We start from the raw sequence: 21,825 nt of genomic DNA on the forward strand, positions 1-21,825 counted from the left end.
AGAGAAAGAGCAGGCAGGCAGGCAGGCAAGCAGCGCCCCCTTGTACCTCTGCAAACGGCCATGAGGGGGTGGGGGAGAAAGCAGGACATGGGAGAAAGCGGAATATTCTCTTGCACACAGAAAGGGAATCTGCTGCCTGAAATTAACCTGTCCGACATATTTTACTTCTCAGAGTTTCAGTGCACAGGTAAATCCCGGAAAATTCCTAGGTAGAAGCAAAGAATCCAAGCCGGTTAAGCAGGAAATTGTTCTTAAGTAGATTGACAAAAGGCTTGATTATTTCGGGGTGAGGTTGTTTGTTTTGGGTCACTTAACCCTGAGAATGGGGGGGGGGGTGTCTATGGCAGATCAGAGATTAAAAAATAAATCACATAAGAAGAGCCCCTCTGCTGGATTAGGCCAAAGGGGCTCCTCTTCTCTCAGTGTTCACATATACCTAGGATAGACTGCCTCTGGACCTGGAGGCTCCACAAGAGCGCCAGAAGAACCTGGCTGCTGCTAGATCAGGCCAAAGGGGACCAGCAGGTCCAGCCGCCTCTTCACAGTGAGCAACCAGACACCACAAGCGGACTCTGATCCCAGCAGAAGCAGCAACACTCTCCCAGTCTGGGACTCAGAAGCATCACTGCCTCCCATAGTTTGGGCAGAACACAGACACCCTGGCTAGTAGCCCCTGGAGAACATGCAGGGCTCAGAAACGCCACCAGCAGATTTGTTTCAAAAACGAGGGTCTCTCTTCCCAACACTTTCTGAGTGAAACATGCCAGAGGTTCCTGGATTTTGAGGGGGCAACTGAACCGTTTATGTGCATGGCCTTTTTGGGGGCGGGGCAGGTATCTTTGGAAGCAAAAGATCAAGAGGAAGAAAAAAGGGCAAGGCAGACAAAAATGTAGACACTTTTTTAATGAGACATTTATTAGGAAGGAAGGCAAACATCAAAGAGGTGGCTTTTGAACAGGAGACCCAGTGCTCACACAGGGAGGTGGGGGTGGGGTTTGTTTTGGGGGAGGGAGGAAGTGGTTATATCCTTTTTCTTCTTCTTTTGTTAGTACAAGGGTAGCAAATAAATACTTTTAAAAAATCCTAGCAATTAACACAGAAGGTCCAGAGGTAAGAAGGCATCTCAATTTGGTGGGTGACACTCAGCTAAATTACACCTTTGACGCTAACGAGATCCGGTGGCCCAGAGGGGCAGGGCTGGCCTTCAAGATGCTGGGCGTGAAATGAAATGGAAACCTGGACAGCCTGTTTGGTTTTAGTTCCCTTTCCCGAGATGCTGAGCAAGAGGGGACTCAGAATGCAGGGGTTGTGTCAGGGGGCCCAGGAAAATGGCAGCCTTGCATAACAGAAGAGTAGACGTGGAAGGGGCTACGAGGGTCATCCAGTCCAGCCCCCAGCAATGCAGGGATTTCCTTGGGAGGTGCAGGGGTGGGGAGACGGGGCTGTGCCCCCCTCATCCCATCTAGTGCCCACAGGAGGGAGGAAAAGAGAGGGCAGTGCTGGGGTACTCTGGCACACACACACCTCCCCCCAGTCTGATCCCAAATCCCACGACCGGATTCTGAAACAAGGGGATTCTCTGTCTGCAATGCCCAGGGCAGCAGGCTGGAAGGGGTGGGGGTCACGGACCCTTAGCAGACAAAGGGAGGCTGGACCCCAGAAGAGACTGGAGGAAGGGGGGAAAGGCTGCTCTGATGGGGCGGGGGGGGGGCATCACAAGGACAGAGCCTGCTTTATCCGGCCCCTGCCCCCTCTCAGGCCGGAGGGAATGTGATGAAGAGCCAGCTGCTCTGCTTAAGTCTTTCTGCATGTAGCGCTCTCTGAGCATGGGCAGAGAGCGAAAGGGTGATGGGGAGGGCAGGCACGGGGGGGGGGGCTGCCATGACCCAGAGTGGAAGATCCCTGCCCATTGGACCCTGCTGCCCCTGCCTCCCCAAATCCAACCGCCACCCCACAAGCAGGCCTCGCTCACTCCCGGACGTAAATCCTTGTGCAGACAACATCGTCGGCCATCATGGTCTGGAAAAACAAAGAAAGATGAAATCAATGAGAGCAAAAACGAGAGAGAAGGGGGGATGTATCCCTCCAGTGGTCCTCCTTAAGGTGTTGGCAGGGACATTGCAATATGGGGAAAAGTTGTTCAGCCCCCATGCTGGCCCCACCTGAAACAGACTGTGTGCCTCACTCAGGGTGCGGAGGAGAGGCAGCACACGCGGTTCTCAGTTCTGGAAACCAAATTCCTGGGCTGAGGAAGACTTGCAGGGGCCTCGTTCCTCATTTCCTACTTTCTACGAGTAAGTCTGCTCTGCTTCTAAGTCAAAGGAGGTGCAAGGGGGTCTAGCCCAGGGACGGAGCCCCTGCCTGGCATGCAGAAGGCCCCTGGCTCCATCCGCACCAACAGCATCTCCAAATAAACCTTGCCAGGAAGTGTCAAGAAAATGGAGCCAAGCACTTTCCTGTGTCCCTGCTCAAGTGTCCTAAACTGCAAGGGTGTGTGTGTGCGGACCTGGGGGTGGGACAGGGATAGGGTGGGAGGAAGGGAAGTTCCCTTACCAGAATGAGCTCCCCATCGTTGGTCATCTCCCTGGACCAGCCTGTCTTGGGGCCGTCGCCTTTCAGCAATCGCTGCTCACAGACCATCTTGTTGTTGCTTTCCCACTTGGCCAAACTCTGTGGAGAGAACAAAGGGGGGGAGAGCCCCCCCAGCCAGTGAGATGTGGAGCCTGCCAGCAGCCGACAAAGGGCTGACCCCCTCCCCATCAAAACCCCCACCTCTGCCCCCAAAAGGCACTCATTTGTCACTCGGCAGGCAGCCGGAGCTGGACGAGGGCAACTGGCTCCCCCCACCCAATTTAGGCTGACAGCTCCATCCATCATCTCCAAAGGGCTGGCCAGGAAGGGGGAAGGGGGACAGCTTGTGGAAAAAGGGAGCCGGCAGCCTGCAGCCCCCAAGTCCTTTGGGGATCTAAATCATTTCCGTCATGGTCCTCAGCATTTATTATCGATAAGGGGGAGCCAGCCCTGATGAAAATGAGCGGGGGCTCAAGAGGCAATTGCTCAGAGGTCAGAATATCGTCCTCCTTCCCTCTGGCAAAAAAATAAATAAATGGAGAGGTGCATGTAAGAGCTGTTGCCAAGGAGAACACGACATACTGGTTAGAGAAATCACGGAATTGTAGAGTTGGGAGGGACCCCAGGGGTCATCTAGCCCAACCCCCTGCAATGCAGGAATCTCAGCTCAAGCACATGGGAAAGGCGCCACCCAACATCTGCTTAAAAACCTCAAAGGAGAGTCTGCCACCTTCCGAGGTCGTATCCACTCTGCTGCCAAATGGATCTCACCACCAGACGGTTCTTCCCAGGTTTTAGTTGGAATCTCGTTTTTTGCCATTTGAATCTGTTGGTTGAGGTCCAGCCCAGCAGAGCAGAAGAAAACAAGTTTGCTCCAAGGCAACTGGGCCAGAAGTGCAGAGGAGACCTGGCCAGCTCAGAGCCCAGCAAGGCTGCTCAGACCCAAGCTGGTTTGCGGGAAGAAGAACAAGAATTTGGACTTGATAACCCACCTTTCACTCCCTTAAGGTTGGCGGTTTGAATCCATGACAGGGTGAGCTCCCGTTGCTCGGTCCCTGCTCCTGCCAACCTAGCAGTTCAAAATCACATCAAGTGCAAGTAGATAAATAGGTACCGCTCCGGTGGGAAGGTAAACAGCGTTTCCGTGCGCTGCTCTGGTTCGCCAGAAGTGGCTTAGTCCTGCTGGCCACAGGACCCGGAAGCTGTACACCGGCTCCCTTGGCCAATAAAGCGAGATGAGCGGTCACGACTGGACCTCATGGTCAGGGGTCCCTTTACCTTTAAGGGGTCTCAAAGCGGCTAACAATCTCCTTTCCCTCCTTTCCCTTCCTCCCCCACAACCATCACTCTGTGAGGTGAGTGAGGCTGAAAGACTTCAGAGAAGTGTGAGTAGCCCAAGGTCACCCAGCAGCTGCATGTGGAGGAGCGGGGAATCGAACCCGGTTCACCAGATTATGAGTCCACCGCTCTGAACCACTACACCACACTGGGAAGAAATGCATCAATGTGCCTAACAGTTGGGGGAGTTTGGAGTGCCTGGCGTGACAAACAGGAGCGGAAGAGGGGATCTCACGGCCATCTTCAAATATATAAAAGGCTGTGATGTTTGTTTTCTGCTGCTCCAGAAGGGAGGACTCGAACCCGTGGCTTCAAATAGCAAGAAAGGCAATTCCAACTAAAGAACAGGGAGAACTTTTGAGGGCAAGAGCTGCTTGACTGTGGGGTGGTCTGCCTGGGAAGGTGGTGGTCTCTCCTTTGCTGGAGACTTTGAAGCAGAGGTCAGCTGGACCTCTGCAAGGGAAGCTTCAGCTGATACTTAGCCCTGCCATTCTGTGATTCTTTGTAGTATTTTTAAGGAATGATGGGGTGGATGTGGATTGCGGCTAACATCTGCAGAGGCTCCTTCCCAAAGGAGAGGTGGGGGGCACAGGCATGCAGATTGTAGGTCTTGGAAAGGGCCAGGGTCTTGGGAGAGAGAGTGAAGAAAACCTTCTCTCCCCCTCCTTTCTCAGGCATAACCTTATAAATTTCTATCAGGCTGCCTCTCACACCTTTTCACCAAACTAAAAAGGTTCTCCAAACTAGAAAGTCCCAAACGCTGCAGCCTTCCTTCCCAGGGGAGGGTCTCCATCCCCTCAATCGTTTTGCTTGCCCTTTTCTGAACCTTTTCCAAGTGTGCAATATCCTTTTTGAGGTGAGCAGTACAGCTTTCCAAATGTGGTCGCACCAGAGATTGGTATAATGGCATTACGATGCTGACAGTTTTGCTTTCAGTTCCTCCCGTAAGGATCCCTAAGGGCAGGAGCACAAAGGACCCTACTGGCCCCCCATGGGGGAAATGCAGCAACTGGGGGAGGGGGAGGGGGGCTCCTCCCCCTTGCTTTGTGCAGCAAAGTTCAGGGCCCTCCTCCCTCCATTCCCAGGCCAAAGCCCAGCTGGGAAGAAAAGGTTTGCCGAGAAATATTGGACACGGGAGTTAGGGGAGCCCCAAAGGACCCCCCCCTTGCAAAGCCAGGACCCATCCAAGAGAGAGCAGGATGGGGATTTGGGAATCCAAGAGGCAAAGGAGGAGGGTTACAGCTCAGGGACAGAGACCCTGCTTTGCTGGCAGAAGATCCTGTGTTCAGTCCCAGATGGTGTTTGCAGGGGGGGAAATATCCCAAGACTGAAACCAGAGAGCTGCTGCCAGCCAGTGCTGAGCTACATGAGCCAATGGTGCAATGCAGTTTCAGAGACTCATGGGATTGTCAAGTTGGGAGGGGGGGATTGCCAAGTCTAGTCCAGCCCCCTGCATCACGGCTAAAGAATCGCTGACAGGTGGCATCCAACTTAAAAACCTTCAAGGATGGAGAGCCCCCCCCCCAGGGAGTCTGTTCCCATGTCAAACAGCTCATACTCTCAGAAAGTTCTCCTTATTGTCCCAAATTTAATCCATCCTGAACCAGGAGGACTGGAATCTGGTTTTATTTGTAGACAACACACTGTAGCTCATTTGGAGAGTCCCTGCTCTGCCAGGTCCCAGGTTCCATCTCCACTGGCAGCGTCTCCAGGGAGGTTTGGGGGGAAAGCCTCTTCCTCGAACCCTGGACAGCTGCTGCCGGCCAGTGTAGACAACACTGAGCTAAATGCACCCAAAGTGACAAAAGGGAGCTTCCTGCACTTCTGGTATCGGCTGCTGAGGCCCAAAGGCCGACGTCAAGCAAAGCAGCTGGAGAGAAGCAGATCCAGCCCAGTTTTGACCCACCAAGGAAGAGAATTGATGCTCACCTCCCCCCCCCCTTGAGATCTCTGTCTTAAGTTCCGTTTCTCCCTTGGGCAACAGAGGGTGGCCTGCAGGCCTGGAGCGCAGGATCACTAGACCCCCTTGGACCCCCTCTCCCCTCCCTGCCCCTCACCTTGCAGGGTCTCCCGTCCACCGTCTGCTCCTCGAACTCTTCCCCAATCTTGAAGCTGATCTCGGTGGTGCGGACGGTGGTCGAGGTCTTGATGTAGAAGGACTCCCCGTCCTGCTTGATCTCCACGGCCGGCTTGGAGGCAGCAGCCACAGCGATCTTGCGGAGCATGACATTGACGCCTGGAACGAGACAAGGCAACAGGGAGTGAGGAGAAGGCAGGTGGCGGCAGAACATAAGGAGAGCCTGACAGATGGATTAGGCCAAAGGGGGCCCACCTGGCCCAGCCTCCTCTTCTCACCAGTGGCCAAATGCCCCTATGAACCTAGGAACTCAGATAGACTGCCTCTGCACTTGGAGGTTCCACAAGAACGTCAGAAGAGCCCTGCAGCTGCATCAAGCCGGTGGGGGGGGGCACCCAAGACAGGAGAGTCGGAAACTCAACAGAATGGATGGAAAGGGACCTCACCCACCCCCTTCTTTCCGTTCTTCCTTTCTCCCCATTGAATTTCAGGGGGAACCCCTCCTTGGGGGGCTATGGGAAAGAGCAGCACTCAGGGCTGCTTGTGGGTGCAGAATCAGAAGGAGGTAGACAGGCAGCCCCTCCTGAAAAACACACAATTTGGCCATGTTTGGGGAAGGCAGACTCAACTGACATTTAGTGTATTTTGGGTGCGCCTGTTTCTTCCGTGACCTTCCTGGATCAGATTGAGTCACTGGGAAGTCAGTCTTGCACCCACAGCCATGTCTCATCGCAACAGCTTTCCAGAGAGAGAGAGAGAGAGAGAGAGAGAGAGAGAGAGAGAGAGAGATGCATGCAGAGGCAGCGTTGACACAACAACCTTGCACAAGTGTGCAATTGTGCAACAGACGGGCGAGGAAGGAGATGGCTCAGCACTGTAAGCGCCGTGGGAAAAAGAGGCTCCATCGGCTTACACTGGCGTAGCCCCACTGAAACCCCATGGGGCTACACCACCCACAGGACCGCACCTGCAAGTGGTGGAAAACTGGCAGATGAGGGTGCTTGTCTGAATTAATGGGTCATTCAGAGTTTTGCTCCGATTGTCAAATTCAGCCTCTTGGGAAAAAATGAGCCAAAGTCAGTCCTTTGTTTTCCTGGTTCTGCCTGCAGAGGTGGCACAGCTGTAGGAAAACTCACCCTTTCAGGGAGAGAGAGAGGAATGGGAGCCATCTCCCTGCCTGCCTCTGGGAACAATTATTGCAAAGGGAAATATTATTGCACAGCCCAGAGGCGTTCCAGGGTCCAGGCGGTGCCAAATTTCCCGTTTCGAAGACTGATTACAAGATGTGAACAGAGATTGTAATTTTATTAGGGGAGTGGCAAGGCTAAGGCCCCCACGAAGGGAGAGGGGAGAGAGAGACTGCCTGGTGTTAGAAAGGATTTTTTAAAAAGGAAAATAAATTGGCATGCGGGGTTGCCAGGCCTGGAGTGCATAGAGGAAAGTTTTCTCACGGAGAGAGCAGAGGGATAAAAGTTTTCCGCTCTCTCTCCTCATGCTAGAAGGGGTGAACATGCAGTGGTGCTGAATGTTGGGAGGCACCAGGCAGAGAAAAGAAAGTCCTTTGTCACACATTGCAGAGTTGATCTATGGAACTCCCCCCCACAGGAGGCATAGATGGGCACCAGCTGGGACGGTCAGTCAAATCTGTGGAGAATAAGGCAATTGACAGCTGCCAGCCAGGATGGCTCTGTTCTGCCCTCCACCTCTGGAGCAGCAATGCTTCTCAAACTCTTGTCCTCCAATCCCGCTTGCAGGTTTCCCAGGAGAGGCACCTGCTTGGCCACCGTGAGAAGAGGAGGCAAGAATAGATGGGCCGCCTTTCTCCTGATAAAGCAGCTGGGCTCTTGTGGTCTTGCAGCCACTGGCAGGCCGTTGTGCAACTGGTGAAGTTGGTAGGGAAGAGAAACCTTTGCCCAGCTCCAATAAAAACCAGCTTTAAAGGACCTGGAGCCCTGCCTCTCCGTGAGCCTCATGAGTGAGGGTTAGAGGACGGCCACCCGCCAGGGATGCTTTAGTTGTGATTCTTGCATTGCAGGGGGTTGGACTGGATGACCCCCTGGGGTCCCAACTCTACAATTCTATGGCCCTCTCAAAGCAGTGAGAAAGAGAATGAGAGAGGGGGGGAGAGAGAGCAGCCCCCCTCTTTGCGCTGCTAAAATGCCCATAAAACGGAGCTCGGAGGTGGAGAACCAGGCCCCATTACTCCGTGGGGAAAAAGAGAGTGAGATTTAACAATGCTTTGGCAGCCAAGGTCTCCCCCTCCTCAAATCGGTTTCCTCATTCCAGCCCCCTCCCCAGGCCGGCTGATTCCCGCTTCCCCCTCCCCAACATCTGAGCCTTTCTTCCCGAATAATTCAGATATGGGGGAAAGGGGCGGCTGAGCGCAGGGGGGCGGCGGGCTGAGGAGTGAAATATAAGCATGTGATAATTATCCCAAAGTATGTTGCACAAGCCCCCTAACCTGGAAAGTATTTGCTGTGACCAGCGCAGGGAGATCGGAGGGGAGGGAAAGGAGGTTTTCCTGGCGAGAAAACGAAAAAATGAAAAATACTAATAAATTGGTGGATTGGAATTCGCCTCCCTCGCGGGGTGGGGGGTGGGGAGAGGTGTTGCCCCATTTTCTTCCCCTCGAGTTTGAGGGCCTCGTCCTCCCCCCAAGTCCTGCTCAGAGCATTGCATGCCAAGCGGGTTTCAGTTACGGGGCCTCAAGGTGGTCTCTGGGGTTCGGAAAGGAGGGAGCGAGGCAGATCCATTCTCTCTCTCTCTCTCTCTCTCTCTCTCTCTCTCTCTCTCTCTCTCTCTATTGTTCCGGGAGAAAGAGGCTGGGGGCGGAAAGGGAATCTCTGCCGCTAATGCAGCCGGAGGGATTTTCCAAGAGAGGTAGGATGGCATCAGCCAGAGCGAGATGGAAAGATTTAAACTTTTCACTCATTCACGCCTGCCAAGATTGAAGCCCACACTGTAGATGCAATTCAGGTCAGTTGTTGGCACACGAACACACAGGCTCTCGTTTCTAAAGGTTTCTAGGCCTCGTGGATGCGAGGGATACACACCCAAGCCAGGCTTCTAAGCCGAGGTGGGATGGCCATCTGTCAGGGATGCTTCAGCTGCGATTCCTGCATTGCAGGGGGCTGGACTGGATGACCCCATGGGGTCCCTTCCAACTCAAGCCTTCTATGATTCTGTGTATTGCTACCCAGAGCTCCCAGAAGCACAGCTGAGCATCCCCACCGCAGCCTGTGCCTCCCCTCCACCCCCTGACTGGCAGCAACTCTCCAGGGTCTTGGGCAGGGGTAGAAAATGGAGGGGGTTGAACCCAGGACCTTCTGCATGCCAAGCAGCCACCCCACCGCTGCGTCAAGAGAGCCCTTCCCTGTTCCCAGCTGGGCTGCCTTGGCTCAGCTGGGAGAAGGTTGCAGAGAGGCAGAAGGGGAGGGGCAGGGAAGGCCTTGGATCTGCTGTCCTGTGGAGTTGGGGGCCAGGTAGGAGTCCCCCCAGCCCCCCCTCCTTAAGCTGCCTCCCTGGGCTGGATCCCAGGGGGCTGCATCAAAAGACAAACACACCCAGGCTCCTCCGACTCGCCTGTCGCCACCTCCCCACCCCCAGCGGGGTGCGCAACCTCCTGCCCGGCAGATGGCAGGGAGCGCCAGGGGTCAGCAGTCGCGGCCCCTTCGTCATGCCCGGCCCCCATCGGGCATTATTATTAGGAGAGCGGCAGGAGGGGAGGCCAAGCCTGCCCCGCTCCTCCTTCTCCGCTGGGGTGGGGAGAGGTTATTTCAGGAGGAATTTGTCTCTGCGGCGCCCGGAGCCAAAGGCCAGGGAGCCCAGCAGTGCGCAGGCCTCCATCGCAGGCGGGATGCAAGAGCGGCCTGCCCCGGGGCCAGCTCAGAGCACGGGCCACTCCTGGCACGTGGCCTGGATGAGGCCCTCCGCCAACTCCTCGGGAGCAGACCGATCCAGTCGCAGGAGCAAAGGAAACAGAGTCGTACGAAATCAGCCCATCCAGCTCAGCACTGTCTACACTGGCTGGCAGCAGCGGGTGTCCAGGGTTTCGGGAAGAGTTTATTCTCCCCAGGCCTTTCTGAGGTTGAACCCGGGGCCGCCTGCACAGAAAGCGGGTGCCCTGACGCTAAGAAATGAAGGTCCTTGTTCTTATGGTTCCAGATCATTATGTTCCAGTTTAAATGGGGGCATAAGAAGCTATATTGAAGTCACGCCATCTCGGCTGCTATAGCCTGCACAGACTGGCAGCAGTGCCTTCTCTGCAGGTTCTTAGGCAGGTTCCCAGCCCTACCTGGAGATGCTGCCAGCGAAAGTTGCACCCGGGACCTCCTTCTGTTGGAAACGCTGGGGTGCAGCATACACGAGGGGTCAGCAACCTTTTTCAGCAGGCGGCCAGTCCACTGTTCCTCATACCTTGTGGGGGGCCGGACTATATTTTTTGGGGGGAAATGAACGAATTCCTATGCCCCACAAATAACCCAGAGATGCATTTTAAATAAAAGACACATTCTACTCATGTAAAAACACGCTGATTACCAGACTGTCTGCGGGCCGGACTGAAAAGGCGATTGGGTCAGATCCAGCCCCTGGGCCTTAGTTTGCCTACCCCTGTCTTACACTAAGCCATGGGGAGAAAGAATCATAGAATTATGGAGCTCGAAGGGACTCCCGAGGGTCATCCAGCCCACCCCCTGCAAAGGAGATGGGGAGAGAGAGAGAGAGAGAGAAAGAAGAACCTCCAAGCTTCTGAGACCATCTTTCTGACCTGTCCTCAAACACTAGACAGATACACCTGGGGCTGCTAACCTCCTGATCCCATCCTGGGAGGAGATCCTTCTCCTTTGTCTGTTTCTCCTGCGGAGACAAAGTGGATTTCTGAATCTCCAACTCACTGGGACAGAACTAGGGATTCTTTCCTATCCAACTCCCATTTCTCATGATGATCTTGGCTTCCTTGCTTCCGGCTTCAGAGCGCTGGCTTCCAGGGACCTATGTGTTCCCCCGAGGGATTTGGGGGCGCAGCTCAAGCTCCTGCTGAGGTGTAGAGACTCCAACCTCCTCAACCGGCCAAAAGCAGCTCCTTGCCCTCTCCATAGGATGGCTATGTTCTGTGATGCTTCTGAATAATCCCAGTTGGAAGGAACTACAGTACTTGCCGATTTCCCACAGGCAACTTTTCAGCCCCTGTGAGGGCAGCAATCTGGGCTAGAGGGACCAGGGGCCTGATCCGGCAAGCCGTTCTTATGTTCACAGCAACCTTTTAATTTTCAGGAGCTGCACTCTAAAGGGGATACAACGTGCCTTTTGTGGGGGTGGGGGGCAGGGGGAAGCCACCCATGAGAAGGTGCATTGGCCAGAACTGCTCTGTCCCACTGGGGATCCTGTCCAGCAGGAGACTGGCTGGGTAGTGGGGTCTTCCCAAGGTTGCAATCCTGCCACGAGGCGCCCAGAAGACCCAGATGGCTCTCAGGCAACGCCAAAAGGGCTGAGCCCTTTGCACACACAACCGCTTCCAGGGATCTGCCATTTTCCCCCTCTGAGTCCTGAGTTTCCCTCCTGGTTCTGGATGTGGCTTCCAAACCCTTCCAGAGGCATCCAGGTGGTGACTCAGCCGGCCACGTCAGAGGACAGGCAAAATGGGATTATGAGGATTTTATTGGGGGGGGGCAGGGGTGGAAGTCTAGGAAAGGCCCAGACGGTCAGTTCGCCTGAACCCACCAAATTAAAATCTCATTTTTAAATAAAACAAATGGCTGGTCAGCCTTAAGAACAAACAAACATGGATTGTGAAATTCCTGCTGCAAAACTTAAACAAGTGCTGAGATGGTGGGGGCAGGGAGGAGCCGTGCTAAAAAGGAGGGAGGGCTCATTTAGCCCAGCATCCTGCTTGCCCTGCCTGCTCCTTTGGATTAGCAGTCTGAGGTAGACTGCTCCTGACCATGGGGGCTCCACCAGAGCTATCAAGACTAATGGCAGTGGATGGATGCCTCTCCCCTCAATTCTCTATACAAAAGGGTAATATATGGGTCTCCTGCAGAGCCATTGTCGAAAAGGAAAGACCTACCATGGTTACACAGTGGGAGGGGGGCAGCAGCGCTACAAAAGCCCCTTTCTCTAATAGAATTGCCCAGAGGGGCGGGGGTGCGCTTTCTAGCCTGGTGTCTCATGGGTCCCCAAAGGGCAAACTCCTCCCGAGTGGCAATGCAAATTCTCAGCCGCGCTTCCCTCCCTCGCGGGGCTGTCGTGAGGATAAACCCGGGTTGCCGTTACTGTGAGAGACACAGTCGAGGAGGGGACCTCCTGCCTCCCGCCACGCCCCCCCCCGCTAAGTGGGGTTCAAGTCCCATCAGGCTAAGTGGGGTTCAATTCCACTGGGTCGAAGCCCACCAGCGCTCCCGGCTCCATCCGCCTAGGCTGGCAGGAGAGGAGCCGCCCTCCGCCTGACCCACCAGGGTGGTCCTTACAGCTGTTCACACGTTACAAAATCCGGTGGCTTCTCCTCCCCGCAAGAAGCGGAACCCCAGACGCCCCCGCAGGGCGATCGCTCCAGTCGCAAACTTTGCTTCTGGGGTGACGGCGCGGGACACGGAGGCGGAGGCGGGTGCGTTCTTCTAAACACGCGTGAACACGCTGAAACTCCGAAATGGGAAGACGCGGGTCTTCAGGTTCTCTCCCTACATGCAAATTAAGGCTCCCAACTGCACCCCCTTCTCTTCCCCACCCCAATAATATTCTCCAAGGCTGCACATTGGGAACCCCAGGCGCCCGACCCCAAACAGCCCCACATCCTTCAGAAAGCAGGAGACCTCTTCTATCTCTCCAGCTTATGTTCCCGCCCCAACAGGTTATCGAAAAACAGCAGGTTTTAAGGTTGCAGAGCTGGAAGGGACCCCTAGGGTCATCTAGTCCAACCCGCTGAGATGCAGGAATCCAGAAGGCGGCTCCCACTCCACAGATGCCCGGATCCAAATATTGGAGCCATCCGGAAAGCCCCATTCTGTTAAAGGAGGGGGAGCCCTCCTCCCGGGTGGCCTCCGCGCGCGCCCCTGCCGGGGGGGACGCATCCAGAGAGGGGTCTAAATATAGAGGGAAAATAGAGCCGCTTTCGCAGGAGCGGCGGCGGCAGCGCTGCGTCATCGGCTATTTCTTAGGCGCTGGACTCAGCCCTTCCCAGGAATAAGCCTCCCCCTCGGGCGCCAGACTCACCCAGAGCCTTCAGCAGCTCCTCGAAGTTCTCCGAGCTCTTCATCTTCCAGTTGCCGGAGAAGTTGGGCATTTTGGGGCGGGCGTTTGTCCGGCGGCGAGAGCGGCAGCAGCGGCGGGAGACCGGCCGGCAGGCGGAGACGGAGGCGCTGCGCGCAGGTGGGACTCTCGGCTCCCTGGGAGGAAGCGAGCAGCCTCCGGAGCCAAAAGCAAGGGCGCTGCTGCTGCTGCTGCTGCTGCGTCGCCTCTCCTGCGGATCGAGGCCCTCCCGCGCGGAGTTTTGCTCCCGCAGAGAAAGGATGGAGGGATGGTGCGAATGAAAGAGAGCGATGGGGGTCCTGTGCTGCTCGGTCTCTCTCGCTTCGCCTTCGGAGCCTTTTCTCCCTCCTCTGCTCTGCCTGGTCCCTCCCTCTCTGCCCCAACCATGCCTCGGGGAGGGGGAGCCGGAGCAACATGATCCCACCCCCTCGACTGCCCCGCCCCTTCCAGACCCACCTGGGTCCCGCTGACTGACCCTGCCCCAGAGCAGGAGGGGAACAGCCTCCCCAAAGCCCGGCTTCCCCCTTCTCTTTGGCCGGGGCTGCAGAAGCCCCCGGGGCTGCTGGGCTGCTACCTGCTGCCTGCGAGTTCTCTCCCTAGGAAGCTGGAGGGTGAGGCTGGACCAGGACTAGCCTCCTGCCTCCGCCTTCTGAACTTTAGCGAACTCTCTGCGCTCCCACACCCTCGGCATCTGCTTCCAGAATAAATAGCGTCTAAGTCATCTGTTTTGACGGGGCCTGTTTCTGGAAAAGGAAGATGGCCGCGATTTCTGCACGGCAAGGGGTTGGACTAGATGGCCCTTGGGGGTCCCTGCCAAGTGCCAACTCTGCAGTTCTACGATTCTACGACCATGGCCCGGTTGGCGTTAGCCCCTGCCGGCAAAGTGGATCTAGTTTCGTGGGTGGAGAGGGGAAGACCACGGAATGAAGCCAGGACAAAGGGGCGGGGGTCCACGTGGCTGCAGATCTGGAGCAGGTCCTCCGGGGGCGCCATAGAATTGTAGGAGTGGAAGGGACCTCGTGAGTCATCTAGTCCACCCCCTGAAATGCAGGGATCACAGATCAAGGTGCTGAAATCGTATCTCTTTATGGATTAAACTACAGTCCCTGTGATTCTTTGCTGGGTGGGGGACTGTGCTTTAACTGTATGGTGCATACGCAGCCAAAGAAAGCGAATAAATAGTGCTCGAGTTTCCTTTTCCTCCTCCCTCCAAATCCCTTTTCCTTTTCTGCCATGTCTTCTTAGAATGTAAATCCATAGGGCAGCAACTTTCTTATCAACCACATTTGTCAGCTGCTCTGGGATATGCTTATCAGATTTGGGCTCAGGTGCACTTCCTCTTCAGGAAGCCCATCTGCAGGGAGACCCAGGGTGGGGCAATGGCAGAGGGTCAGACTGGGATCTGGGAGGCGTGGGTTCAAATCTCCACTTGGTGTGACCTTGAGCCCCACGGTCCCTGCCTCTCCGTCTAACTTACCTCACAGGGTTGTTGCGATGAGTTAAATGAGGAGGCAGGAAACCATGGACTTCTGGGCGAGAACGGTAGAATATATGTGCAAGAGCAATTAAAATCAAAATCTATAAGGGGCAGCTCCTCCTCCCCATTTCAGAAAAAGCAGAAATCTTCTCAGTTGCTTTGCACATGATAAAAGTGCAAACATCTGGCATCAATCCACATATTTGCGCAACCTGCGGAGGGTCCTTCCAATGGGAAACGGGAAATTAATGGGGGAAAGAAAGAAAACTGGTTTTCATACTCCCCCCTTTCCGTTGATAGATCTTGAAATCCCGAATGTTCAGTGGAGGTGATGGTGTGTCGCTTCCCCCAAAGCTGTGCCATCTATCGATTACAAACACATGCAAACTACATACCCATGAAAAAAAATGATTTCTGTGCCAGGAGTGAGGAATTAATTTAGATGCAACAATTAATCTAACTGTTGCTCATTCAGCAAAGTGCCCCCGCCCCAAATTTAAAGCAATTAACGAACGTTGAACATTAGATTAAGGGAAGTCAAATTAACCCGAGCAATGAATCAGAAAGCAGACTTGCTGAGACTACAAAATTCAGGTTGCGGAAGGGTTGACTCCTGGACTCGTGCCTGAGGCCCAGGAACTCCGTGCTAAACTCCCAGACACAATGGTGGGAGGGGCTTCTGTTTAGGATTGGGACATTTCCACATTTTAAGGAATGGGAATTATTTCAGCTTCAGGTCCGGGCACACCTGGGATTAAAAATCTGAGGAAGTCACAGGGTGGATATGAGACCTGTGTGAAATCAGGCCTCCCCCCCTTTTTAAAAATAACTTTTATCATAAGAAAAGCAAGAAATAATCTTCCAAAATGACATATACAGCATTGATGGAACCAAACTCATTGCCCATGCATTATGGTACAGAATTTCTGGGACAGGTGAGGAGGAACGGGTTTCTTTTTGGGGCCTCTGCCATTTAGGTAGCTCAGTCCTTTAGAATAAAAGAATTGCAGAGTTGGAAGAGACACCGAGGGTCACTGAGTCCAACCCCTGCAATTGCAGGAATCTCACCCAGATCACCCAGGACAGATGGCCCTCCAACCTCTGCTTAAAAACCTCCAGGGAGGGAGAGTCCACCACCTTCTGAAGAAATGCATTCCCCTTTTGAACTGCTCCAACCGCCAGAAAGTTCTTCCTGATGTTTGGTTGGAATCTCCTTCCTTATCATTTGATTCCATATATATATATACATATACACACACACACACACATTTTTAGGTTTTTTTAAATATATCATTTCCAACAATCTTATAACATAACTTCTTATACAATATTTTAGACTTCCGTCAACACTTCTGATGATTTTCCATTCTTTATCACTTTTTCTGCATTTCTTGATTTCTCTATTACCCTTCATTAACTAATAGTTCTCCTCATAGTCTTTCTTGCAATATTTCAAATAGTCCTCCTTACAAAACCTCTTGCACTCCTACTAGCATAATCTGTTCATTACAATTACTTTTCAAATAGTTCATATATTTACTCCAGTCTTCTAAGAATCTCTGGTCCCGCAGGTTTCAAATCCTTCCTGTTAATTTATCCAGTTCTGCATAGTCCATCGATTTCATCCGCCATTCTTCTTTCGTCAGTGATTCTTCTTGCTTCCATTTTTGTGCCAATAATATTCTTGCTGCTGGTCATTTGATTCCATTGGTTTGGGTCGTCCCCCCTGGAGCAGCGGGAAACAAGCTTCTCCCATCTTCCTTGGGGCAGCCCTTGAGATATTTGAAAAAGGCTATCCTGTCACTTCTCTTTTCCAGGCTAAACACTCACAGCTCCCACAGCGGCTCCTCGTAACTCCTGCCTTCCAGACCCTTGATCATCTCAGCCTCCCTCCTCAGCCCACCTTCCAGCTCCCATGCCCTTCTTCCACTGGGGTGCCCAGAACTGGACCTGGGACTCCTGCTGGGGTCTGACCAAGGCAGAACAGAGCGGAACTGTTCCTTCCCCTCATCTAGACACTTTCTGTTTAAATTCATGGCCCCCCAACTGTAGGCCAATGTTGTGATGTCTTTGAAGGAAACTTTTATAGGTCCCCTACATGGGCACACCTGGTTGCTGCTATGCGTGTCTCATCATCTTCATAATTACTAGAAGAGATACATTCACTCCAAGTTGCTGACAAGGAGTTTGCCACGACCGGGTTTCCTCGCTGCCTTAAGGGGAGTGTGTCAGTTTCTCCGTTACACTGCCAAGTCCCAAAGTTTAGCACACACCAGTTCTGGATATTAGTCCCAAGGCAATTTTCCAGCACAATGGAAACACTTTGTGCTGCCAGGAAGATGAACCTCATCAAGCCCTGAAAGGGTGCTTCTCCCGCACTGAGAAGAGTCTGGCTGCTGCTGGATCAGGCCAAAGGGAGCCCATCGAGCCCAGCAGCCTCATCTCACAGCGGTTAAATGCACCTAAGAATCTAGGATTGAGATAGACTGCCTCTGGACCGGGAGGTTCCACAAGGACATAAGCAGAACCCAGCTGCTGGATCAGGCCAAAGGGGACCAAATGCTCATGGAAACCTGCAAGCAGGATTCAAGCACAAGAGCAACTCTCCCCTCCTGCGGGTTTCAACAACTGATATTCAGATGTATTGCTGCCTCTGACATCCTTTGCCTCCATGAATTTGTCCAGCCCTCTTTCACAGTCACCTAAGTTGGTGGCCCTCATTGCCTCCAGTGGGAGGGAGTTCCACAGTTTAAGGATGCGCTGCATGAAGAAGGATTTCCTTTTATCCATCCTGAATCTGCCAACATTCGGCGTCACTGGATGTCCACCAGTTCTAGTGACCATCTTGGCCATCGTGAGTTTGGAAGACCCTCTCCCTGCCTTGCAGGCCTTTTCCCCCCTGGCTTGGGAGGGCGGGGCCCGGACTGACTCCAGCTGCAAATGCTGAGGCCGCTGAACAGACACGTTGCCATGATCAAACTTAATCCTTGTATCTTTATCTTAGATCTTATGATGATTTATGTGGAAATTGTTATTTAATTGAGCACGTTTGATGTTTCGTTTATCGTTTATGGCTCCCTTTATTATGCATGAAAGCAGCCTTGAGCATGGGCTGAGCTATGGCAGGCGGGATACAAATAAAGTTATGCATGCCTGCATGCAGAGGGGAGGGGAAACTCCTCTCTGCCCGCCTTCTCCATGCCAGGTCTCCTCGCCGCTCAAAAAGGGAGGCAGCAAGGGCCGGCCAGGGACAAGGCCACAGGAGAAGGAGACTTGGACAAGGCTGGTGGCTTTGATTTTAAGGGTAAACTCACCTGCCCTTTAGGAAACCTTCGGAGCAGCCAGGTTCCTCCTCCTCGTCTCTCAGCCTGCCTGCCTGCCTGGGCTGTTCAGCTTCCTCCCAGAGGGCAGCCTGTTTCCACATGCCCAAGTAGATCACCAGGTGAGCTGCTATAAGAAGAGTTTGTCTGTCTGGTGGATTTAATAATCCCGCTGTGGGCTAGGCGGGGAGATAAGCCATTTTCTCTCTCCGACTTTCCCAGGGGGATGACGGAGCCTGAAGGAGTTAATAATAATAATAGGAATAATAATAGGAATAATCGACAGAGGAGAGAATGCAGGGCTGACCACAAGGGTGTCTGAGTAATGCTGGCAGCGATGTTGCTGCTTTCTCCGGAGTCAGGGGGGATCATCTCCACAAAAGCAGATGGAGGAGCAGCCTGGAAAGGGCACAAGAATCTGCAATGACATCAGAGCTTCCACAGCCCAGCGCAGGCGACACAGGGAGGGAGGGAGCCATCAGATCACAGCTGTCCCTGTGGCCCTGGGTGCAAGCCGAGATTCATCTGGCACCCAGAGACTCATGACACGGACACACGCCTTGCTTCCTCTTAATAATCTTAGGATTGTAGAGTTGGAAGGGACACCCAAATGCCATCTAGTCCAGCCCTCTGCAATACATGTACCACAACTCAAGAATCCCTGACAGATGACAGACTACCAGGAAGGGCGGTTTTGTTTTTTCAATTCTCTGTCCTCCCTCCAGTTTCTTCTTTTCTCTCCCTCTCTCCCATTTGTCGTTTTGCTTCACGCCACCCTGAAGCAGACCTGTGATGAATCCAGCAACTTCCTCACTGCCTCCTTTCAAATTGCTATTAAATCTGAATTTGGAAGAGTTGTGCACAGTTAGGAAAGCAATCAAACAGCTAAACAAGGGCAACAGAGCGTGCGCTGTCCATGACGATGTTGCTACATTAAGTTGACAGAGAAGCAGCATATTAAAAAGGATATATGGCTTTCAGCTTCTGCAGAGAGACCTGGGATTAATGCCCTGGATCCCTGCAGTCCCACTGCTGCCAGTGGGGTGGGGAACAGCAGGGAAGATAGATGGATCCGTGCTCTGACTTCCCGCATTCCTCCTTAAACCAGGTCTTCAATCAGAACCATGAGGACTGGACTCTTCTTACTTTACTTCAAGGGGGAGGGCCAGAGCTCAGCTTGGCATGCAAAATGCCCCCATTTTAACCCTGGACATCTCCAAGCAGAGCTGGGGAAAATCCCCAGGGAGACACTGCCAGTCAGTGCAGTTGATACTGAGCTGGCCGGACCCATCCTCTGGCTCTCTAAAGAACTGAATAGCTAAGAAGAGGCTGCAGAATCAAATTAATTAATTAAACCTCCTACAATGCAGGAGTATGGGTGGTGCTGTGGGTTAAACCACAGAGCCTAGGACTTGGTGATCAGAAGGTCGGCGGTTTGAATCTCCGTGATGGGGTGAGCTCCCGTTGCTCAGTCCCTGCTCCTGCCAACCTAGCAGTTCGAAAGCCCATCAAAGCGCAAGTAGATAAATAGGTACTGCTCCGGCGGGAAGGTAAACGGCGTTTCCATGCGCTGCTCTGGTTCGCTGGGAGCGGCTTAGTCCTGCTGGCCACATGACCCGGAAGCTGTACACCGGCTCCCTCGTCCAGTAAAGCGAGATGAGCCCTGCAACCCCAGAGTCGGCCACGACTGGACCTAATGGTCAGGGGTCCCTTTACCTTTACCTTACAATGCAGGAATCTTCCTCAAGAGATTGCACCACCCTGGCAATCCTCTCCTCCACACATTTTTCACCCCTCTGTGGGCATTCCCCATACCCTCCAACATTTCTCTGATGAAAATAGGGACGTCCTATTCAACAATAACAACAACATATGTCAGCCATTAAACATTAAAAAACATCCCTATACAGGGCTGCCTTCAGATGCCTTCTAAAGCTTGTATAGTTACTTATTTCCTTGGCTCGGGGGTCGCATAACTCCATACCCTCCAACGTTTCTCCAATGAAAACAGGGACATCCTAAGGAAAAGCAGGACACTCCAGGATCAAATCAGAAACCGGGATGGCTTCTGTAAATCCAGGACTGTCTTTGGAAAATAGGAACAGTTGGAGGGTCTGAGGTCCCCAGGGCTGCAGAGGAAGACTCTGGGCTCCTCCAGGCAGCCTGTTTATTCCTCTTCTGCAGAATCACTGAATTGTAAAGGTGGGTGGGACACCAAGGGTCATCTAGTCCAACCCCCTGCATTGTATTTGTTGTACAAAGCTTACAGGGAGGTCAGACTGGATCTGATCTTCACCAAGCGTTTCTTCTGAGTTGCTTGCAGGATGCTGACCCGCCTTCCCACTAAGGTGATTGTTCACCCCACGCCTTTCAGTGCACTTCCCCCATCCCTTCGCTAACCACAAAAGCCTGTTTGTTTTCAAAGGTGGATTTCTTGCACCACGGAGGTTGTAATCCACTTTTATTGCACAAACCGACAATTGCCCTGAAATCCCTCCTGCGAAATGTTGACAGCCTGGAGGACAGAGGAGGGTGTGACAGACGAGGCCCCTTGCTTGCCGGATGCCAGCCAAACCAGCCATACCTGCCCCTCTCCCTGCTGCCCCTGCCTTCACTGTGGGGTCCCTGCCTGGCACCTCCTGGGCCCAGCACAGCTGACTCTGGGAGGCCCCAGGGAGATGGAGCGGGACAGATCCAGCTCTGCTGGGAGCTGCCCTCTGCTGTGCCGGCTGGGCCTGTCAGGCTGGAAAAGGGAGACTCAAGCGGGAGAAGAGGCTCTTGGAAGGAGTCTCGTCTTGGCAGCAGCTGGCAGAGAGAGAGGAGGCTGGCATCGAGGCCGCGGCATCACCGCAGTGGTGCCCTGGGGCAGGGCCAGGGCTGGGGCAGGAAAGCAGAGGAAGGAAGCCACCCAGGAACGGAGCCATCTGCTGGCAAGCTCACAGAGGCATACAACTGTAGAGCTCTAGTCCCGCATCCTGCTCTCCCGGTGGCCAAATGTCCAGGCGGACTGCCTCTGGACCTGGAGGTTCCACAAGGACACCAGAAGGGGCTGCAGTTGGATCAGTGGTCTATCTGCTGCAGCATCCTGTTTCCTGTGGGAGACCCTCCTTGAACCAAAGGCAAACTGTTGCGGAAACTCTGCAAATGCCATCCTGGCAGTCAAGATAACCCCACAATTAATAGGGAGTTTTTGTAGCAATGCACTCATATATGTTTAGATTCATTTGCTCTGATATACCGTAAGCTAATGGGCTGGCTCCAATGGGGGCTTGCGGTGCTCTGGGCCCAGAAAGGGGAGCAATCTGTAAGATTTGGCTGTTTGCCCTTTGCCCTCATCTGGGCAGGTGAAGGCGATGGGAAGCCCTGGCCAAAGTGACAGATACTGCTTGGTGTATAAAGACGTAGGCAAGTTTGCTTGGGTGCAGACATGCCGCCTCTTTGCTGTGTTGTCCGTCCCGTGTCTCTGAAGGCCGGGAGACCTGGCCGGCTGATTTGATGCAAGACCATGCCTTTCTTTTATTAAGGCACTAGAACTGATCCCTCTGGAGTTTTGGACACCCTTCTTTGATATCCTTGCACCCAACCGCTCCCACAAGCCCTCCTTTGGGGATCAGGACCAACCCACAAGCAGGACCTGAGTGCAAGAGCAACTCTCTCTTCCTGCAGTTTCCAACAAACTGGCGTTTGGAAGCATGGATGCCTGTGGGGACAAAGCGCAGCATCCTGGCAAGTTGCCACTGATAGCCCTCTCCTCCTCCGCGGATTTGTCGGATCCTCAGCTTGTCTGAAACCCTGGA

General features: G+C 53.6%; 1 protein-coding gene across 1 annotated transcript; it reads right to left on the reverse strand.

Moving 5' to 3' along the window:
• Positions 1-888: 888 nt before the first annotated feature.
• CRABP2 (cellular retinoic acid binding protein 2) lies at positions 889-13,637 on the reverse strand. Its single transcript, XM_083591635.1, has 4 exons — positions 13,196-13,637; positions 5,967-6,145; positions 2,554-2,670; positions 889-2,019 (listed from the first exon to the last, which is right to left on the reverse strand). Exons 1-4 carry the CDS (start codon positions 13,263-13,265, stop codon positions 1,969-1,971), a joined length of 417 nt encoding a protein of 138 aa, XP_083447761.1. The 5' UTR covers positions 13,266-13,637; the 3' UTR covers positions 889-1,968.
• Between the last annotated feature and the right edge of the window lie 8,188 nt (positions 13,638-21,825).

The sequence above is a fragment of the Podarcis filfolensis genome, assembly GCF_964270895.1.
Source record: "Podarcis filfolensis genome assembly, chromosome: 16".
Lineage (NCBI taxonomy): Eukaryota > Metazoa > Chordata > Lepidosauria > Squamata > Lacertidae > Podarcis > Podarcis filfolensis.